Source organism: Lacerta agilis, chromosome 2, assembly GCF_009819535.1.
Source record: "Lacerta agilis isolate rLacAgi1 chromosome 2, rLacAgi1.pri, whole genome shotgun sequence".
Taxonomy (NCBI): Eukaryota; Metazoa; Chordata; class Lepidosauria; order Squamata; family Lacertidae; genus Lacerta; species Lacerta agilis.
Genome location: NC_046313.1, coordinates 88,095,250 through 88,110,540, shown reverse-complemented (window position 1 = coordinate 88,110,540; position 15,291 = coordinate 88,095,250). Strand labels below are relative to the sequence as shown.

Sequence of the window (15,291 nt, the reverse complement as noted above, 5' to 3'; positions counted from 1 at the left end):
TTTGTTTTCGTGGACAGTTAGTGAGAATTTTGCTCTCTAAAGTCATCCAGTCTACAGTGGAGATTCACAGCCACCTATTCCCATAATTTGCTGGCAGATAAATTAGTGACTGTTTCCGGTGCTGTGAGGCGTGTGGGAGGAGATGAAGGGGGCTATAGGTTCTATCTCCTGTTTTGTGATGTATCTGTTCAAATAACCTAGATATCCTACCCACCATTTGGGGCATTACATCTTGGTGACTAAGAGGTCAGTGCTCATATAGTTTGTTTATAGTAGGGTGATTAGCTGTCTGATTTAAAGAGGTAACAGGCCTTAAAATCTATGAATGTAACAAATCAGGGATAACCTGAACCACAGTAGCTTTATTCTAAGTGTAGTGATCATATTCAAAATACTTTGTAGGTAGTGACACATGTTTCATGGTAGCAAATAAATTTGTATCAAGTCTGAAATTAAAGAAGAATGTTGCCTTTCAAAGTATGCTTTCAAAACACTTAATGAATAAATAATAACTGGTATTAGTTAGAAAAGGAAAGGGTAAATTCTGGAAATAGCATCTTTCTGTTACTATTTCATAATATTTATCTCAACTTATGGAGAGAGATTTTTTAAGTGAAGGAGTATATATCTGGCAACAGTGTTTTTTAATTATTATAATATTTTAATCCCTTAATAACATTTTCTCTCTTTCTCAGCCCCATTGCTGTTGTCGTCTTGCTGTATAATTGTACTAAAAATAACTTTTGCTAGTCCTGTTGAGTCCTGCAACCCTGCTACACTCATAATTTGTCTACATGTTGTTGTTCTTTAATTTAATATCTTATTTGAATTAAGGGTGAGGCACTCAGACAGGTTTTGGTCAACCGTTACTATGGCAACGTCAGAAGCACAGGAAGAAGAGAGAGCCTGACCAGCTTTGGCAATGGCCCATTGTCTCCTGGAGGCCCTGGCAAAGCTGGGGGAGGAGGTAGGATGTTCACTGTGCTAATTATGAATTTTGTGTGACTCTAGCCTGCCATGTTGAACGTTCTGTCTCTGAATAACAAATCAGTTATTTAATAGCTTTGGCAGGTTGTCAGCAGGTATTTTTTTCACATTGTCATTTACAGAAGAGAATTACTGTAGTTCCTTAAAAAGTTGAAAATTAATCCACTAATTGCCTTCTCCATCCTTCCATTTCTAGACTTTTCAATTCAGGACCAATTTCTTGCCAGTTCCCAAAATCTGTATGTAGAAGTCCATTCCCAACATGTGGCCTTTCATCATATTTCACACTTTTTAAACACACACACACACACACACACACACACACACCTTTATTTGCATTTTGAAGGACTTAGTACTGCTTTCCAAACACAGGTGGCTCGATGGCCTACTGTTAACAAGATGGTGCCTTTTCCACAAACCTTACATGACTTGCCGTTGGGTCCAAGTCCTTGCTATTAAAAGAGATTTCTGACACATGGATGATAATGATGATCAGTTAAATTTATATCCTGCCCTTCAACCCAAAGGTTCACAGGGCAGTGAACCAAAAAAAAATCCCATTAAAATACAATAAATCTATACGGATCCAGTGTCAGAAAGTTTTCCCCGATGTTTACTTGGAATCTCCTGGTATTGAGAGGCTGTAGTTCAGAGGTAGAGCATGTGCTTTGTAGGCAGAGGACCCCAAGTTCCATCCTTGGCAACTCCAGATAGGACCGGAGAACTCCTGCCTGAAACCCAGGAGAGCCGCTGCCAAACCGTGTAGACAGTACTGAGCTACATGGACCAATGATGGTCTGATTTAGTATAAAGCAGCTTCCTATGTTCCTACTCCAGACCAAGATTGCATGTTAGCAGTAGCCCGTGTGATTTTATTTTATATAAGACTTCATGTGACTTCTTCACAACTGAAAGTAATTAGAGAAAGAAAATGTATTGTTTGTCTCCTTTAATGTCCTTTATATGGCTCCCCCTCCTTTTTGTTTGTTTTTAGATAGGTTTTTGGGCCACAAACAGTTGCTCTGTTTTTGGAAAGGTTTTTTTATGGTGGTTGTATTTTTCTACTTATTCTCTATTGAATTTGTATGTCATGGCTGTTTAATTGTATTTATTGTTTGTTGCTGTACTGTTAACTGACTGTTTTAACGTCTGTTAGCTGCCATGGGTTTGTTGAGGAGTGGGAGAGTATGAATGCTCTTTACATAAATCAATCAGTCTTAATGACAGCATCATCTGCTTGTGTTATTAAGAGGCAAGCATGTTGTTCACACTTTAATGGTTAATAAAGCTGTGAATAAATGGAATATGTTCACAGTTACACTTCGATTCATTCGTTTTTATAGGTGAGTGACCAATGTTTTCAGATAGAAATAATTAAGTGGTGTTCATGAGAGGCTTCATTTTGCTCAACCTGTGTGACTTACCTTTCTGTAGGAGGTGGGTCTGGTTCCAGCCCAGCAAACCGAAGTGAAATGAGTTTGTCAGAAGTCCAGTGTCACCTGGATAAGGAAGGTGCATCCAATCTGGTCATAGATCTCATCATGAATGCCACCAGTGACAGAGTTTTTCATGAAAGCATCCTTCTGGCTATTGCCCTGTTGGAAGGTGGAAACACTATTATACAGGTAGGAAAAGTGCTTGTGTACTCCTGTTGACAAGCTTGTGGGTTTAACATGAAAGTCGGTGAGCCCAGTGCATTGTAAAGAAGAAGAAGAGTTTGGATTTGATATCCCGCTTTTCACTACCCGAAGGAGTCTCAAAGCGGCTAACATTCTCCTTTCCCTTCCTCCCCCACAACAAACACTCTGTGAGGTGAGTGGGGCTGAGAGACTTCAGAGAAGTGTGACTAGCCCAAGGTCACCCAGCAGCTGCATGTGGAGGAGCGGAGACGCGAACCCGGTTCCCCAGATTACGAGTCTACCGCTCTTAACCACTACACCATACTGGTGGGATCCATCATGCTCAAGTCACTCTGCTGATATTGAAGTACAATAACTTCACTTTCCACTCTTTGCTCTAGGTTCACTGCTGGAGGATTTGGGGAGGCAGCCATACTGGTGTGGCAAATGAGAATGGAGCCAGATTTAGTACTCAAAAGAAAGATCTAACAGGGTTTTCTCAGCTGCAGCTTCCAATGCAGGTCTGCGGGATCCTGAAAAAGCAGCACGAGGGAGTTAGTACTGATTGTGTAAAGCTTACTAAAGATTTCTAGACAAACATAATTTTGATAAACTGTTCCTTTTTTAAAAAAAACCTCATGCAGCTGAATTTTGAATAACAACAACAACAACAACAACAACAACAACAATTTGGGCAGCTCCCAAATGAATGTTAAAACCTTATCAAATGGATTGTACTTTGTAAGTTAGGCTATGTTCAGCAATATTGATTTGCTTAAGACTGTAGTTTCCTTAGTGGCTGGGTTTTTCACATCTATGCCCCAAACTCGAGCCATCCGAATATCTTAAGCAGTCTCGGCATGCAAAAATTGCAACATCTGCCGTCATGTCTGTATATTTCTCTGTCTGTACAAGGGTTGATGAAAGACATTTTGTTCCCTGAGTTAGAACAGCACATTTCTCTCCTCACCCCACCCGCATCCCAATCAAGATTCATGATACAAAATATTGATCGAAGTTGACCAAGTTATTTCGGCACCTTGGGCAGAAAGTCTCACAAACATTCTCTTTAGTAGTAAAAATGCAGACAAGCTACTGCTCGGCCTAACACTGGTGAAAAGAGTGTTCTATGCTGGGTTGCCAGGTCATGTGACCGAACTGACTAGGTTTAGGATCCAGCTTAGGTCCTCCTCCTCTAGTCATGCCCTGACCACACCCCTGGAACACCCCTTTTGGGGGGAATCACACCAACCTTAGCTGAACTCCGACTGAGCTATGATGAGCAAGTTCCAGCAGTGTATCTTTGGCTGAGCTGGAGTTAGAGACTTAATGTTGGCTGAGCGCCCAGAGATCTGCTGCATCTGAAGCCACTGATCCCAGCAGATCTTGCCATAGGATTTCCCCCTTAATATAATTTGGAGACTTGTAGCTGAATCCGCAGCTGATGTGATCATTATAGTTGTTGTTTTTTTCCATTTTGCACGGTGTTGCACTTCACAGCATGCAGAAGTCTGAACTCATCCTTTCTTTGGGGAGCATTAAAATACTAGCATATTATTCACAAATGTCATAGCCAGCTCCCATCTTAATTATAGGTTTTGGTGTTGTTGTTGTTTTGGTGGTTTTTTTTAAAAAAAATCTCTTGGAAATGGCATAATAGGCTCTTCTTAGGTGGCTGCCCCAGATTTCACAAAACCAAAAACTGTTTATTGTTTGACAATGCCCTTGTGTGACAGTCCATTCCATGTTTGCACTTTGATCCCTAGAGAGGTATTTTGGGTGCTGGCAGAGGAGGCTGCTACAAATGCCACCAGTCTCTTATCTACCATTGCTAACATTTGGGTGTATGGAGCTGCATCACTGTGCATAATATATTGTGTTCTTTTTTTAAAAAAATGCACATAGGCCTATTTTATTAGGTCTTTTTTATCTGAGTGTGTGCCTTCACTTGAAAAGTCCATCAGCTAACTTCTTTCTCCCTAGAGAAGTCACACACTCTTCCTCCGAAACGGTATCTCCATTCTAGAGATGCCTCTATATATAGCGCTGTGTCTTGGAAATCACATTCTGAAGGTTTGGTAACGTTGCTGCTGTAGTGATAATATTGCCTTATCTCTGTTCGTTTGAACACTAGGTGGTTCTCATCTGTAACTAAGGCATATACAGAAGGTAGTGGGTTGACAGTCGCACAAGAAGGCCCAGATATCCCGGTTTTATCTGCAAAGTCTATATAACATTTATTCAGACTTTTCAGATGATCCCTAACAAGATTAAAGTCCCTGACAAGTAGGCAGAGGCAGGCTATTGAAAACAAGGTCATGCTACTTTTTTTGGGGGGGGGTAAGCACAGGAATCAACAAAGATGTTATATAACTTCTATTTATATCCTACTTGCTCACTAGCTGCAGGCATACAAGAGAAGCTGAGGAGGGAATTTAATGAGCTCTCAAGGCTTGCTCACCTTCCCAGGCTGGTAGAGACAGCTTGAGTTTTTCTGCTGGGTTTTTTTTTAAGTGCGTCAGCAAATGAAGCTGGTGGCTGGTGGGTGGTGTGGGAAGATGGACTGACTAGTTGCTATGGTTTTTCTATAATTCCCCTCTCTTTCACTCCCCCCCATTTTTTTTAAAAGGGTTCCTCACTTCGAGGAGCCTGTAAAACATCCTTGTTTCTCACACCTACATAAAACTCCCTCATTCAGGAAGGAAGTAGGATGTGTGCTGCCTTGTATTGATAGTGCTGCATGGTTTAAAGGCTGGTGTACTTGTGTGGGTATGTGTTTGTGTGGAGCTGTGTTTAAATGTATGAACACAGAGGCTCCGTTTTTTTGTCTTTGTTTTTTAAAGCAGTATTGAAATAGTAGCCCCACAACTTGCACATGACCAGAATCATCTGCTGCAATCTATTAAATGTTTAATCCTCATAACAGAAGCAGAACTGTAAAGTGTGCACATTCAACCTCCATCAGTTGCTTTAAGGTCTCAGGTTCCTTTTGTCCTTTCCTTTCCTTCCCCCCATCTCTCCTGTTTGGTTAACTGCCTCCTTTAAATTGGAGACAATCAGGATTTTAGGTGTGCCTATTGAGGAACCGTCAAATGAAATACCTTTTTTCAGGAATCAAATGTCACAGATGGCACCATCTGACATCCCTTTTATTGTTTGCAAAGGAAGACAAGTAGCAACCCAAGCCTATCCTTAAACAATTTTGTCCCTTTGAAAGTGTCTGCTTAATCAGGTTTCTTGTTAAAATGTCATGCATCCAGTTCTGATGATTGGCCTTTGGGGAAGCATCAGGAATACAACCGAACTGTGCGTTTGATTCATATTAGAACTTCATACTCTGCCTACGTGATGTCCCCATGACACTCTCTGGTTATTTTAAAACCAGATTGTAAGCTTATATTAACTCTTAAGGCACAAAGCAGAAATCTCCAATGAGCTTCCTTTTTAGGCTGAGAAGGATGACTGCTACCAAAAAGTTTCTTGCTTTTTGGGGATACTTGAAGAAGAACAAAGGATTTTAACAATTATTAAGTATACATTAAGAAACCATTGGCCAGCAAATGGTTTCAGGCCAAGAGAAGTGCATCTTTAATGAGCCTTGTTGGCTTTGAAAATAGAATTTAATATTTGATAGTTAACAATGAAGGTCTACTTATCTTAGGGAAAGCATAAAGGGCTGACTCCCGTGTCTTGATAAACAAGATTTATGTATGTCCAAAGGGTCTTAGCAGTGATTAATGTGACCAGATTATGCCCATCCCCTTACAGAAACCCTTTATCCAAGCTAATCCTTTTTCATTCAGATCCTCTTATGTTTTGTGTCTGTGCATTTTCTTCCAAAATTTAATGGGAACCTAAAGTCCCATTTCATTGATTTGTCTTGAATCTAAAAGCATATATAGTGACTGTACAGGAGAGAAGCAGGATCGCTTCCATAGTCCCTGTTGTCCCCCACCTCCCTGTGTATGGTTTTGTGCCTGTGGGCGCAGAGCCTATGGATGCTTAGATGTGAAAAATATTTATTCAGATTGCATGTTCCATGTAAGTTATTCAAGGACAAAATACCATGAAAGACATTTTTGATTTTTCTTTTGGGGGGGGGGGAATGCATATGACCAAGCGTGAGAAACCCTATGCATGAAACATTCCTAATGAATGTTTCTGTAATCACATTACGGTTCTCTTTATGAAGGAATGTGGATAAATCCTACGGCTCTTACAACATGAGCTTGCAACAAGCAAAGCCTTTGCAGTAGCAAGCCTCTAATTATCAAGTCTAAGCAAAAACCACACCACCTGATCCAAATTTTCCTGTTTCCTCTCTCTCTGTGTGTGTTTTTGTTACAGTATAAATAGCTGTAACTGCAGGGCAGACCTAGTTAACAGCTAACTGAGATGATAATGTTCCCCATGTGTATGGCAAATGTGCACGCTTCAAGATCTGAGCAAAATCTGATACACCACATATATGCAAGAGTAATCCTTAAGCTACCTTTAACTAGTCCATTGCATCTGAAATATTGGAGTTTTTTAAATATATATATATATATATATATATATATATATATATATATATATATATATATATACCTTTGGTTGAATATGCTTTACCAGTTCAGCAAACCTGCAGCGTCAGAGAGAGGTCCATGCTGAGTGTCCACCTTTTAAACTACGGTTCTCTAGTGTGCTTTGGAATGAAGACATCAATCAGCGAGGCATATGATCTGCTATTCAATACTTCCCTGGATCTTGAAAGGGCAGATTTGTGGCTTCAGCCAACTAAGATGCAACCCTTGACTTATAACTGGACACCAATGTTTATTATTTAGCAGCAGCAGCAGTTTGATGGACCTAGATAAGAGGGTTAATTAATGTGAATGAGTTCCACTACATTGTGCTTCTTTGCATTGTAAATAACAGGACAGTGGTGAATGGCCAGATGGGGCAGTTGATGAAATATGAGGAGGAATAGGAAGATATAAAGGTGAAGCGGGAGATGGGCTGCATTAGCAGATACTGAGGAAATGAAATCTGTTCAAGTCATAAGCTGCAACAGGATGCTGTTTAATAATGAGAAGTGCACTTGTGGCAGTTACGCAAAGCGGAATAGGGGTGATATGAAGTGAGCAAAAAAGAATCAAGGGACAAGCAGTTATAGCCTCCCCCCTATTATTATTATTATTTTAGATATGCTGAGTTAGACCGAAAAGTGCAGCTAGGATGGTTGAGTCTGGAAAAGGATGAAAAATGAAATATATAGCACACTAGGAAAGGCACAAGTCTATAGGAAGGCCTGCTTGGTTAAATGGAGTGTAGTGCAGCCTTTCTAAAAATGGTGCCCTCCAAACGCTTTGGACTACAATTTCCATCAGTCCTAATGTGCTGGATGAGGATTATGGGAATTGTAGTCCAAAACATCTGGAGGGCATCAGGAGTGGGGAGGGTTGGAGAGAAGCTGTGAAAGGCAAGAATTCAAATATGTGACTTACTGACTTTTTTGAAATTCTGTGGCAATTAATCACAATCATTATCTCAAATGTCCTACTAGTATAGAGCAGAAGAAAGACATTCAGTTTAGAAATGAAAGTGTGCTTGGGCTGCACGTGTGGTTACTGATGCCCAACGTTTGTGAAAGCATAACCTCTGCACGTCATATGATAGTTCTTGTTTCATGGCAAATGATTTGGTTGTGAAACAAAAAATCCAACTGATTATCAGTGGTTCCTCCAAAAAGCAGATTCAGTGGCAGCAGGCTTTGCCATATGTCTGGCATTAACTCGTTCTCCGAAGTGTTATCCCCCTTCGCCATTACATTATGGGACTGTACAGTTTTCTTTTAAACATTTTCTTCTTTTTTCTAAAAAGAAAGAAAGAAAGGGAAAGGCAAGTAAGTTCCAGGGTGAACTTAGCAGTCGGAAGTAGAAGGGTTCGTGCAGCACCAGAAACAAGTTAAAAGGAAGTAAATATGAGGCTCCAAACAGTGCCTTTAGGGAAACATGGGGAAGTTGTGATTTCCCACTGTTGAGACATGTCAGGACCTTGTTAATAAGAGGAAAAGGAGGAGAGGCAGTAGCAATGTAGGCATAAGTGAGTGTGAGGTGACATAGAACAGCAGGTGGGCTGAATACGTGACCTCAGCAAAAAGTCTAGAAAGCACTTTCAACAAGTTGGAATTGGAAAAGGCTGGTGAGTGGCTGCTGCTTCTGCTGCTGAGGCCTTGGGGAAACTCACAGGGGTTTCTTACAAGGGCTTTCCCAAGGTTTTGCTTGTTTGACAGTCTTACTGAGACAACCCTAATTAATAACTGGCAAGATAACAGTGGGATGTTTAGCAACCTTTAAAAAGCAAGCAAGCAAAAACAACCACTTGTTTGATGTCATGGTTCAGTACTTCTTTAGAAAAAATAACAGAATTGAGGTGCCTGTACTCAGACCTTTCATGCATGGGCAAGACAGGACAGTTGATCTCCCTTCTATATATAGAAGGAAGATATGATTACATTAGCTCATAACTCTTTATTGGGGGATAGCTAAAGAAAACATTGAAAACCCTAAGTCTGGCAAGAGACACAACCTTAGTGCTCCCCTCAATATCCCAGAACTGGAAAAGGTTACCTTCAAGTTGTTGTTGTTGTTGTTGTTGTTGTTGTTATATGCACCACCCTTCATCTCAGGATCACAGGGCAGTTTACAAAAACACAAAAATACATAGCATAGTAACAAACAAAAACCAGACCTGTCTCTACCCTGTGGCGCAAGTGGTGCCCGGGAAGGAAAGTTGGAGTCCGGGAGAGCAGAGCCCTTCCGAACGAGGAGGGGGCTGGCGAGCTTCTCCCCCTCCCCATCCACCCACCTTCCCGCCCCGCGCAGCTGGAGGACCATGCTAGGGAAAGAGGCCACGCCTCCCAAACTTCCTGCCCCACGTTCCTCAACATCCAGCTGCTGAGCGCGGGCCAAGTGTGAGGAGCGAGGAGAGAGCCACGAGCCACCTCAGGAGCAGGTGGAGTCCGGGACCCAGCACCGCCGCCATGGAGGAAAGGCGCTGCATTTGCAGCCCCAGTGCGTTTGGATCAGCTGCGCGGCCCCCTTTGACAGGGGGGAGGGAGGAAGGGAAGGCACTTTCAGGATCCGCATCAGATGCATGGCTCTCTTTGGGGGGGGGAGGACAGAGAGATGGCACTGTGGTTTGGGGGTGGGCAGGAGGAGAAGCGTCACCCGGGAGAGCTCTGAAGCCCAGCTGGTTTGAGGGGGGAGAGAGAGCTGCTGGGGGCAGGGGGAGAGAGAAAAGGCTGGCTGGGGGGGGAGAGACCTAGGCACTGTCAGGGGAAGCAGCCAGCACCAGCCCGCCCACCCTGCACCCACCCCTGCCACCCACCCTGCACCCATCCCTACCCTGCCCCCTCAGGGGAAGCAGCCAGCTCTTGCCCGCCCACCCTACCTCTGTAGGGCTTTCGGCATGGCGCCTCCTCCAAGGAAACCCAAGGAGACACCAGAGTCGGCGGAGAGCAGCGGACCCACTGCTGGGCGCCCCTGTTCCCTCAACTCAGGATCTGCTGCATGTGCGAGAACCACGGGGATGCTGCGGAGCTGAGGGAGCAGGGGCATCCAGCAGCGGGTCCGCCGCTCTCCGCCAACTCTGGGAAATGGGGGCTCCGGCGCCGGAGGGATCTTTGCACCGCGGCGCCGGATATGCTTAAGACCGCCCTGACAAAAACAATACAGTTTAAAAGGTAATGGACTGCATAATTAGCCACAGGCCTGAGAGAAGAGGAATGTTTTTGCCTGCCACCTAAATATATGTCACAAAGGTGCCAGGTGAGCTTCCCTAGGGGAGAGCATTCCACAAGCAAGGAGCCACCACAGGAAATGCCCATTCTCATGTTTCTTAGTCCCTTCACAGGACAAAGGTGCTTCAAACTTTTGGTTCGTCTTGACGCCTAGAAAGTAGCACAACATTGCTTCTTAGCATACAGTGTGAAGGAACTAACCCAGGTGGAATTTGCTACTTTAGGACAATCTTCATGCAATGTGAGCTGTAAGCACAAGTGCCCTATAGGATATACAGTTTTTTTGTGTGAAATGCAATGAAACAATATTTAATTCTGAGAAAAGATATAGCTGCCAATAGTATGTGAAATACAGCACAGCTTTCACTATTTCCTAAAAGGCGATCTTCTTTCGGCAGATAAAATCTGACATGAAACACTAGGATGACTTGTGATCTTACAGTGTGCAAGACTATAAACTGTCATTTCCAGAACTGATCTGTTGCAGCTTCTAATACTTATTCAGTCACTTTAAATAACTTCACTTAGTCTTAGTAGTGCATTTTCCACAAATTTTAATAGGATACAAATCCCAAACTGAGTCAGTTTTTTCGGATGCATATGGTATGAATTATATATTGTTATCACAGTGTTTTATTTTTTTTCATCTAGATGCAGTTAACCAGTTACTGCAAGCTAGCTCAAGACAATTCAAAAGAAAGCATCTGATTAAATATTTCAGGCAGAATGCAGTCAAACTGCTGTTCTGCCTCATTAAAAAAAAAAATGTTTTCTTAGAACTAGAACTGTCTAAAGCTATACCAGCATGGTCAATAAACTGACCATAACAATTTAAAAAAACAGAAAGATTGAAATGTTTAATCCCATAATGGATTTGGGTCAACTTGTTAGAGAACTACAACTCAAAACATAACTAGCAACAACCTACTTTCTGGGGGGGACGGACATTCGGCGCTGTTTCTTAGAACACCTTGAGCTCCTTGGAGAAAAAGGTGGAACATAAATGCAATAAATAAGTAATATGGTGCACTAGCCATTGTTTTAAATTAAACAATTGCACCTTTGTTTTGGTTTAATTGTTTACTTGTGTTTTATCTTGTACAGTCGTACCTCGTGTTACGAATGCTTCAGGATGCATACAACACGGGTTACGAATGTGCCGAACCCGGAAATAACGGAATGCGTTACTTCCGGGTTCGGCGGTTCGCGCTTGTGCAGACGTGTCAAATGACGTCATGTGCATGCGCAGAAGTGCAGAATGTTTCCCCCCCCCTAGAAAGTAGGTTGTTGCTAGTTATGTTTTGAGTTGTAGTTCTCTAACAAGTTAACCCAGATCCATTATGGGATTAAACATTTCAATCTTTCTGTTTTTTTAAATTGTTATGGTCAGTTTATTGACCATGCTGGTATAGCTTTAGAAACCAGGGCAGGGCGACCTGTTTGCAGAACAAGTTAACACAGTTACAGAAATAATACATAGTATGTGACCACTGTGTAATGGAAGGGAAGCATGTAAGTGTTTTAATATTTTGTATGAATCATAGAATCATAGAGTTGGAAGAGACCACAAGGGCCATCCATTCCAACCCCCTGCCAAGCAGGAAACACCATCAAAGCATCAAAGCATTCCTGACAGGTGGCTGTCAAGCCTCTGCTTAAAGACCTCCAAAGAAGGAAATTAGTTAAAAATTTTAGGGTTAAAATACTTAAGAATGTCCCTATTTTCATCCATGAAATGTTGGAGACATATTTCAAAGTCTTTATCAAGCCACCCAGATTCAGCATACTGGAAGCATATCAACATCCAAATAAGGACAAAGGAGGCATAATCTCTGAGCAAATAAAATTAATAGCATGCAGTTTGCTGTGGTTCATGTTTGCTCAATATTTGTACCCAGCTGGCTTGTTTGAGGAAGGTCTTCTTCTTGGAAAAGTCCAGGACATTTTAAACACATGTTCATTATACTTTTGAGGCTGGTTGTGTACGCAGCTCGTTTTTTACTAGCAGTTAGATTCTGTGTTTTGCAGCTGCATAATGCACCCTGTTGTGTTGCTCCACTCCTTGAATTCTTTGTAATAAAGTAGGTAGCCCAATCAGTTTTTACATTTCTTCTTGTCTAGTGATTATTTAATATAATTTATTTGCTGTCTATCTAATTAGAATTAGATTTGTGGACCAGTTTTAAGGCAGTTTCTTTAAACGACTGCCTGCCTGTGCTAGCATTGATAGAGGCTTAGTGATAGTATAGGAGCTTAACTTGACTCTGCTGCAGAGCATCTGAAAGTACCTCTGAACATATGCAGAGTTCTTCAATTACTGAGTAATCCCTCCCCTTATCATGTATGTATCTGAGGCCCAGGAGAAACTTCTATTTGAGACTATAGCTTCCAGGCAAGCTTAAGCAATTTACCCTGCATTTTCTGAAATTACCGTAATTGGTGCATGTCAGGAAAGGACCGTATGTCTTAGGAAGATGGCTGCAGCATCCTCTCCCTTTTGCTCCTTTGGTGCAAAGAATATGAGAATTGACTTTCTAATCACACACTAAGATCCACCCAGTCCAGCGTTCCCAGGGAAGTCTGTGCACATGCAGAACAAGTCAATAAATTGTTTGTCCTTAGTATCAAAAATCTCTCCTTCCGAAGCCTCACATAGTATTTGTGACAGCTGCCTTATCTGCCTACACTTCCATAAAGTAAGGGGAAATGATGTTACCCATATTTCAAAGTCACCTTGCCACACAATTTCTCTGGAGAGTGATTAAAGGGGACAGCCTTGTGTTCTCTGCATCCGGATGTATTGCCATCCTCCTCTTCTTTTCCTCTTTTCGATTTGCTTTTCCAATAAATCTGACTTCGTGTCAGTCTGCTGTAGGAGAAGCTGTTGCAACATGAGCCACTGCAGAATGCTAACTAATTTCATAATACTCCGCATAAGGTGACCCACTTACAAGTTCATCCTGCAGTCATGCTTTAAGCTTTGTTCCTGATTTACGTAACAGCATATTGGTTTCATCAGATAGCTGTCAGATGTAGTCCCTGGCTGTTTTCTCTAGCTTCCTCCATGCACACAGTCTTTGATCTGTATTCCACACAGTTTTTGGGGAGAACGGTGCTTTATTTGGCTTCTCCACATCAAAATGATATGAACACTAAATGTAAGTGAAACACTAACGTTAAGTCTGACTATGACTAGAGAATATACTTCCCGTGCATCAGCAGCATTCATGGCAGGTTTAAAGAGTATTCGCCGTCCCTTCTGAAAGCATCAAATGTACTATATCATATAAAACTGGCAAATTCTATAAGGGAAGTGCTAAACAAACAAACAAACAAAAAACCTCTCTGGCCCAGAAGTGCTATTCCCTAATCCCAGATGTATTGAGAAGTGGCTAAAAAAAAAAGCAATCTTTTGTAGCCAAGTTGACATTTCACATCCTTTGAAGGAGCTGCAGTGTTTTCTCAGTAGTCCATGATTCGAACATCTCCCTTTCACCAGCAATTATAAGCGTACAACCCTGGGGCCAGCAGCTGGTTTCACAGGAGGATTGCTTTGAGGAGAGGTAAAGGTAGTGGCCAAACCTCCCTTACAAAGCGTATTGCAAAAAAATCCCCGTTTCCACAACATTTATTCCCTCATTTCTTGCCATGAATATTGCAGTTGGGAGCATTTTGATACTCTTCAGGAGCTGCATTTGGTTCCGGGGCCTCCACTTGCTTTATTTCGTTAACAGAAGCTCAGTCAGTGACTGTGGGGTTCACTACATGGTATCTATGTGCCACTGATAATGGATTTTACCATTTAATGTGTTTTGCATCTCTGTTGTTTCTGTAGCACTCATTCTTTTGCCGACTAACGGAAGATAAAAAGTCGGAAAAGTTCTTCAAAGTTTTTTATGACCGCATGAAAGTGGCTCAGCAAGAGATAAAGGCCACAGTCACAGTTAACACCAGTGATTTAGGAAATAAAAAGAAAGATGATGACTCGGACAGAGATGTACCAGCCAGGAAAAGAGGTAATTCTCCAGTGCTCCAGTGGTATAATGAAGGATATGAAAATCAAACCCTTCAATGAATTATTTTATTGATCCAGAAGTTCTGGTCCACAACATGGAAGTGAAGTTAAAAATCCAGCCATACCATGGCACTGCTTTCCTCCTCCATCCATTTGGGATGTGGCAGTTGCTTGAGTATTGCTTGAGTAGCTTGACATGTTGCTTAATCCTTGTTTTTAACATTGCTCTGCGTGCAATAGGTCTAGGATTCTGTAGCTAAAAACAGACGTCCCATATTCTCTGTTTGTAATAAGAGAGGAATTGAGATGGGCACTTGCACTCTCAAACGTCTCTTTTCCTTTGGAATCATTATAACGTACGTGTCTGATGCATCATTACCTACTGTTTATTGTCAATAACATGACACTGGAAGAAACAGAAAAGATTGCTTCCTAGTAGCACTGTACATTCCTACAGCCAGGTGTTCTGTTGTGGGGTTGATGCCCCTCATGTATGAGGTTTGTCAGTGTCAGTTGGCATCAAAATGCCAGCACATATTCTTGCCATTATCCCCAATATAATCAGGATTTACCATCACTACTGAAAATTCAATACTTGTTAGAAAGCCCTGCTGCTAGCGTCTCGTTTGCAATATCTGAAGAACCTGTTTGCATTACCAGTGTCCCTGCAGCATGTACTTAGGCACCAGATGCAAGCATTCAGCACTGGGCAGGGAGAATACCAAAGTCCATCTAGCTCAGTATTATATACACAATATTTCCCACAGCCCTACATGGAGATTCCAAGAATTGAACTTTGGAGCTTCCCCATAAATCTTCTCAAATCCTTTTTTTTTGCTCTGAATCTCATTTGATTCCTGTACTAAAACATTTAATGGTGGGTG

General features: G+C 41.9%; 1 protein-coding gene across 5 annotated transcripts in view; it reads left to right on the top strand.

Moving 5' to 3' along the window:
* The window catches only part of ITPR1 (inositol 1,4,5-trisphosphate receptor type 1), a 131,747-nt gene that overhangs the window by 63,386 nt on the left and 53,070 nt on the right, over positions 1–15,291 (top strand). For all 5 annotated transcript variants that reach the window (XM_033141179.1, XM_033141181.1, XM_033141180.1 and 2 more), the window contains 3 exons: positions 835–967; positions 2,422–2,612; positions 14,228–14,408. In XM_033141179.1, the coding sequence (XP_032997070.1) occupies positions 835–967; positions 2,422–2,612; positions 14,228–14,408 (505 nt within the window). The remainder of the gene's footprint in view (positions 1–834; positions 968–2,421; positions 2,613–14,227; positions 14,409–15,291) is intronic.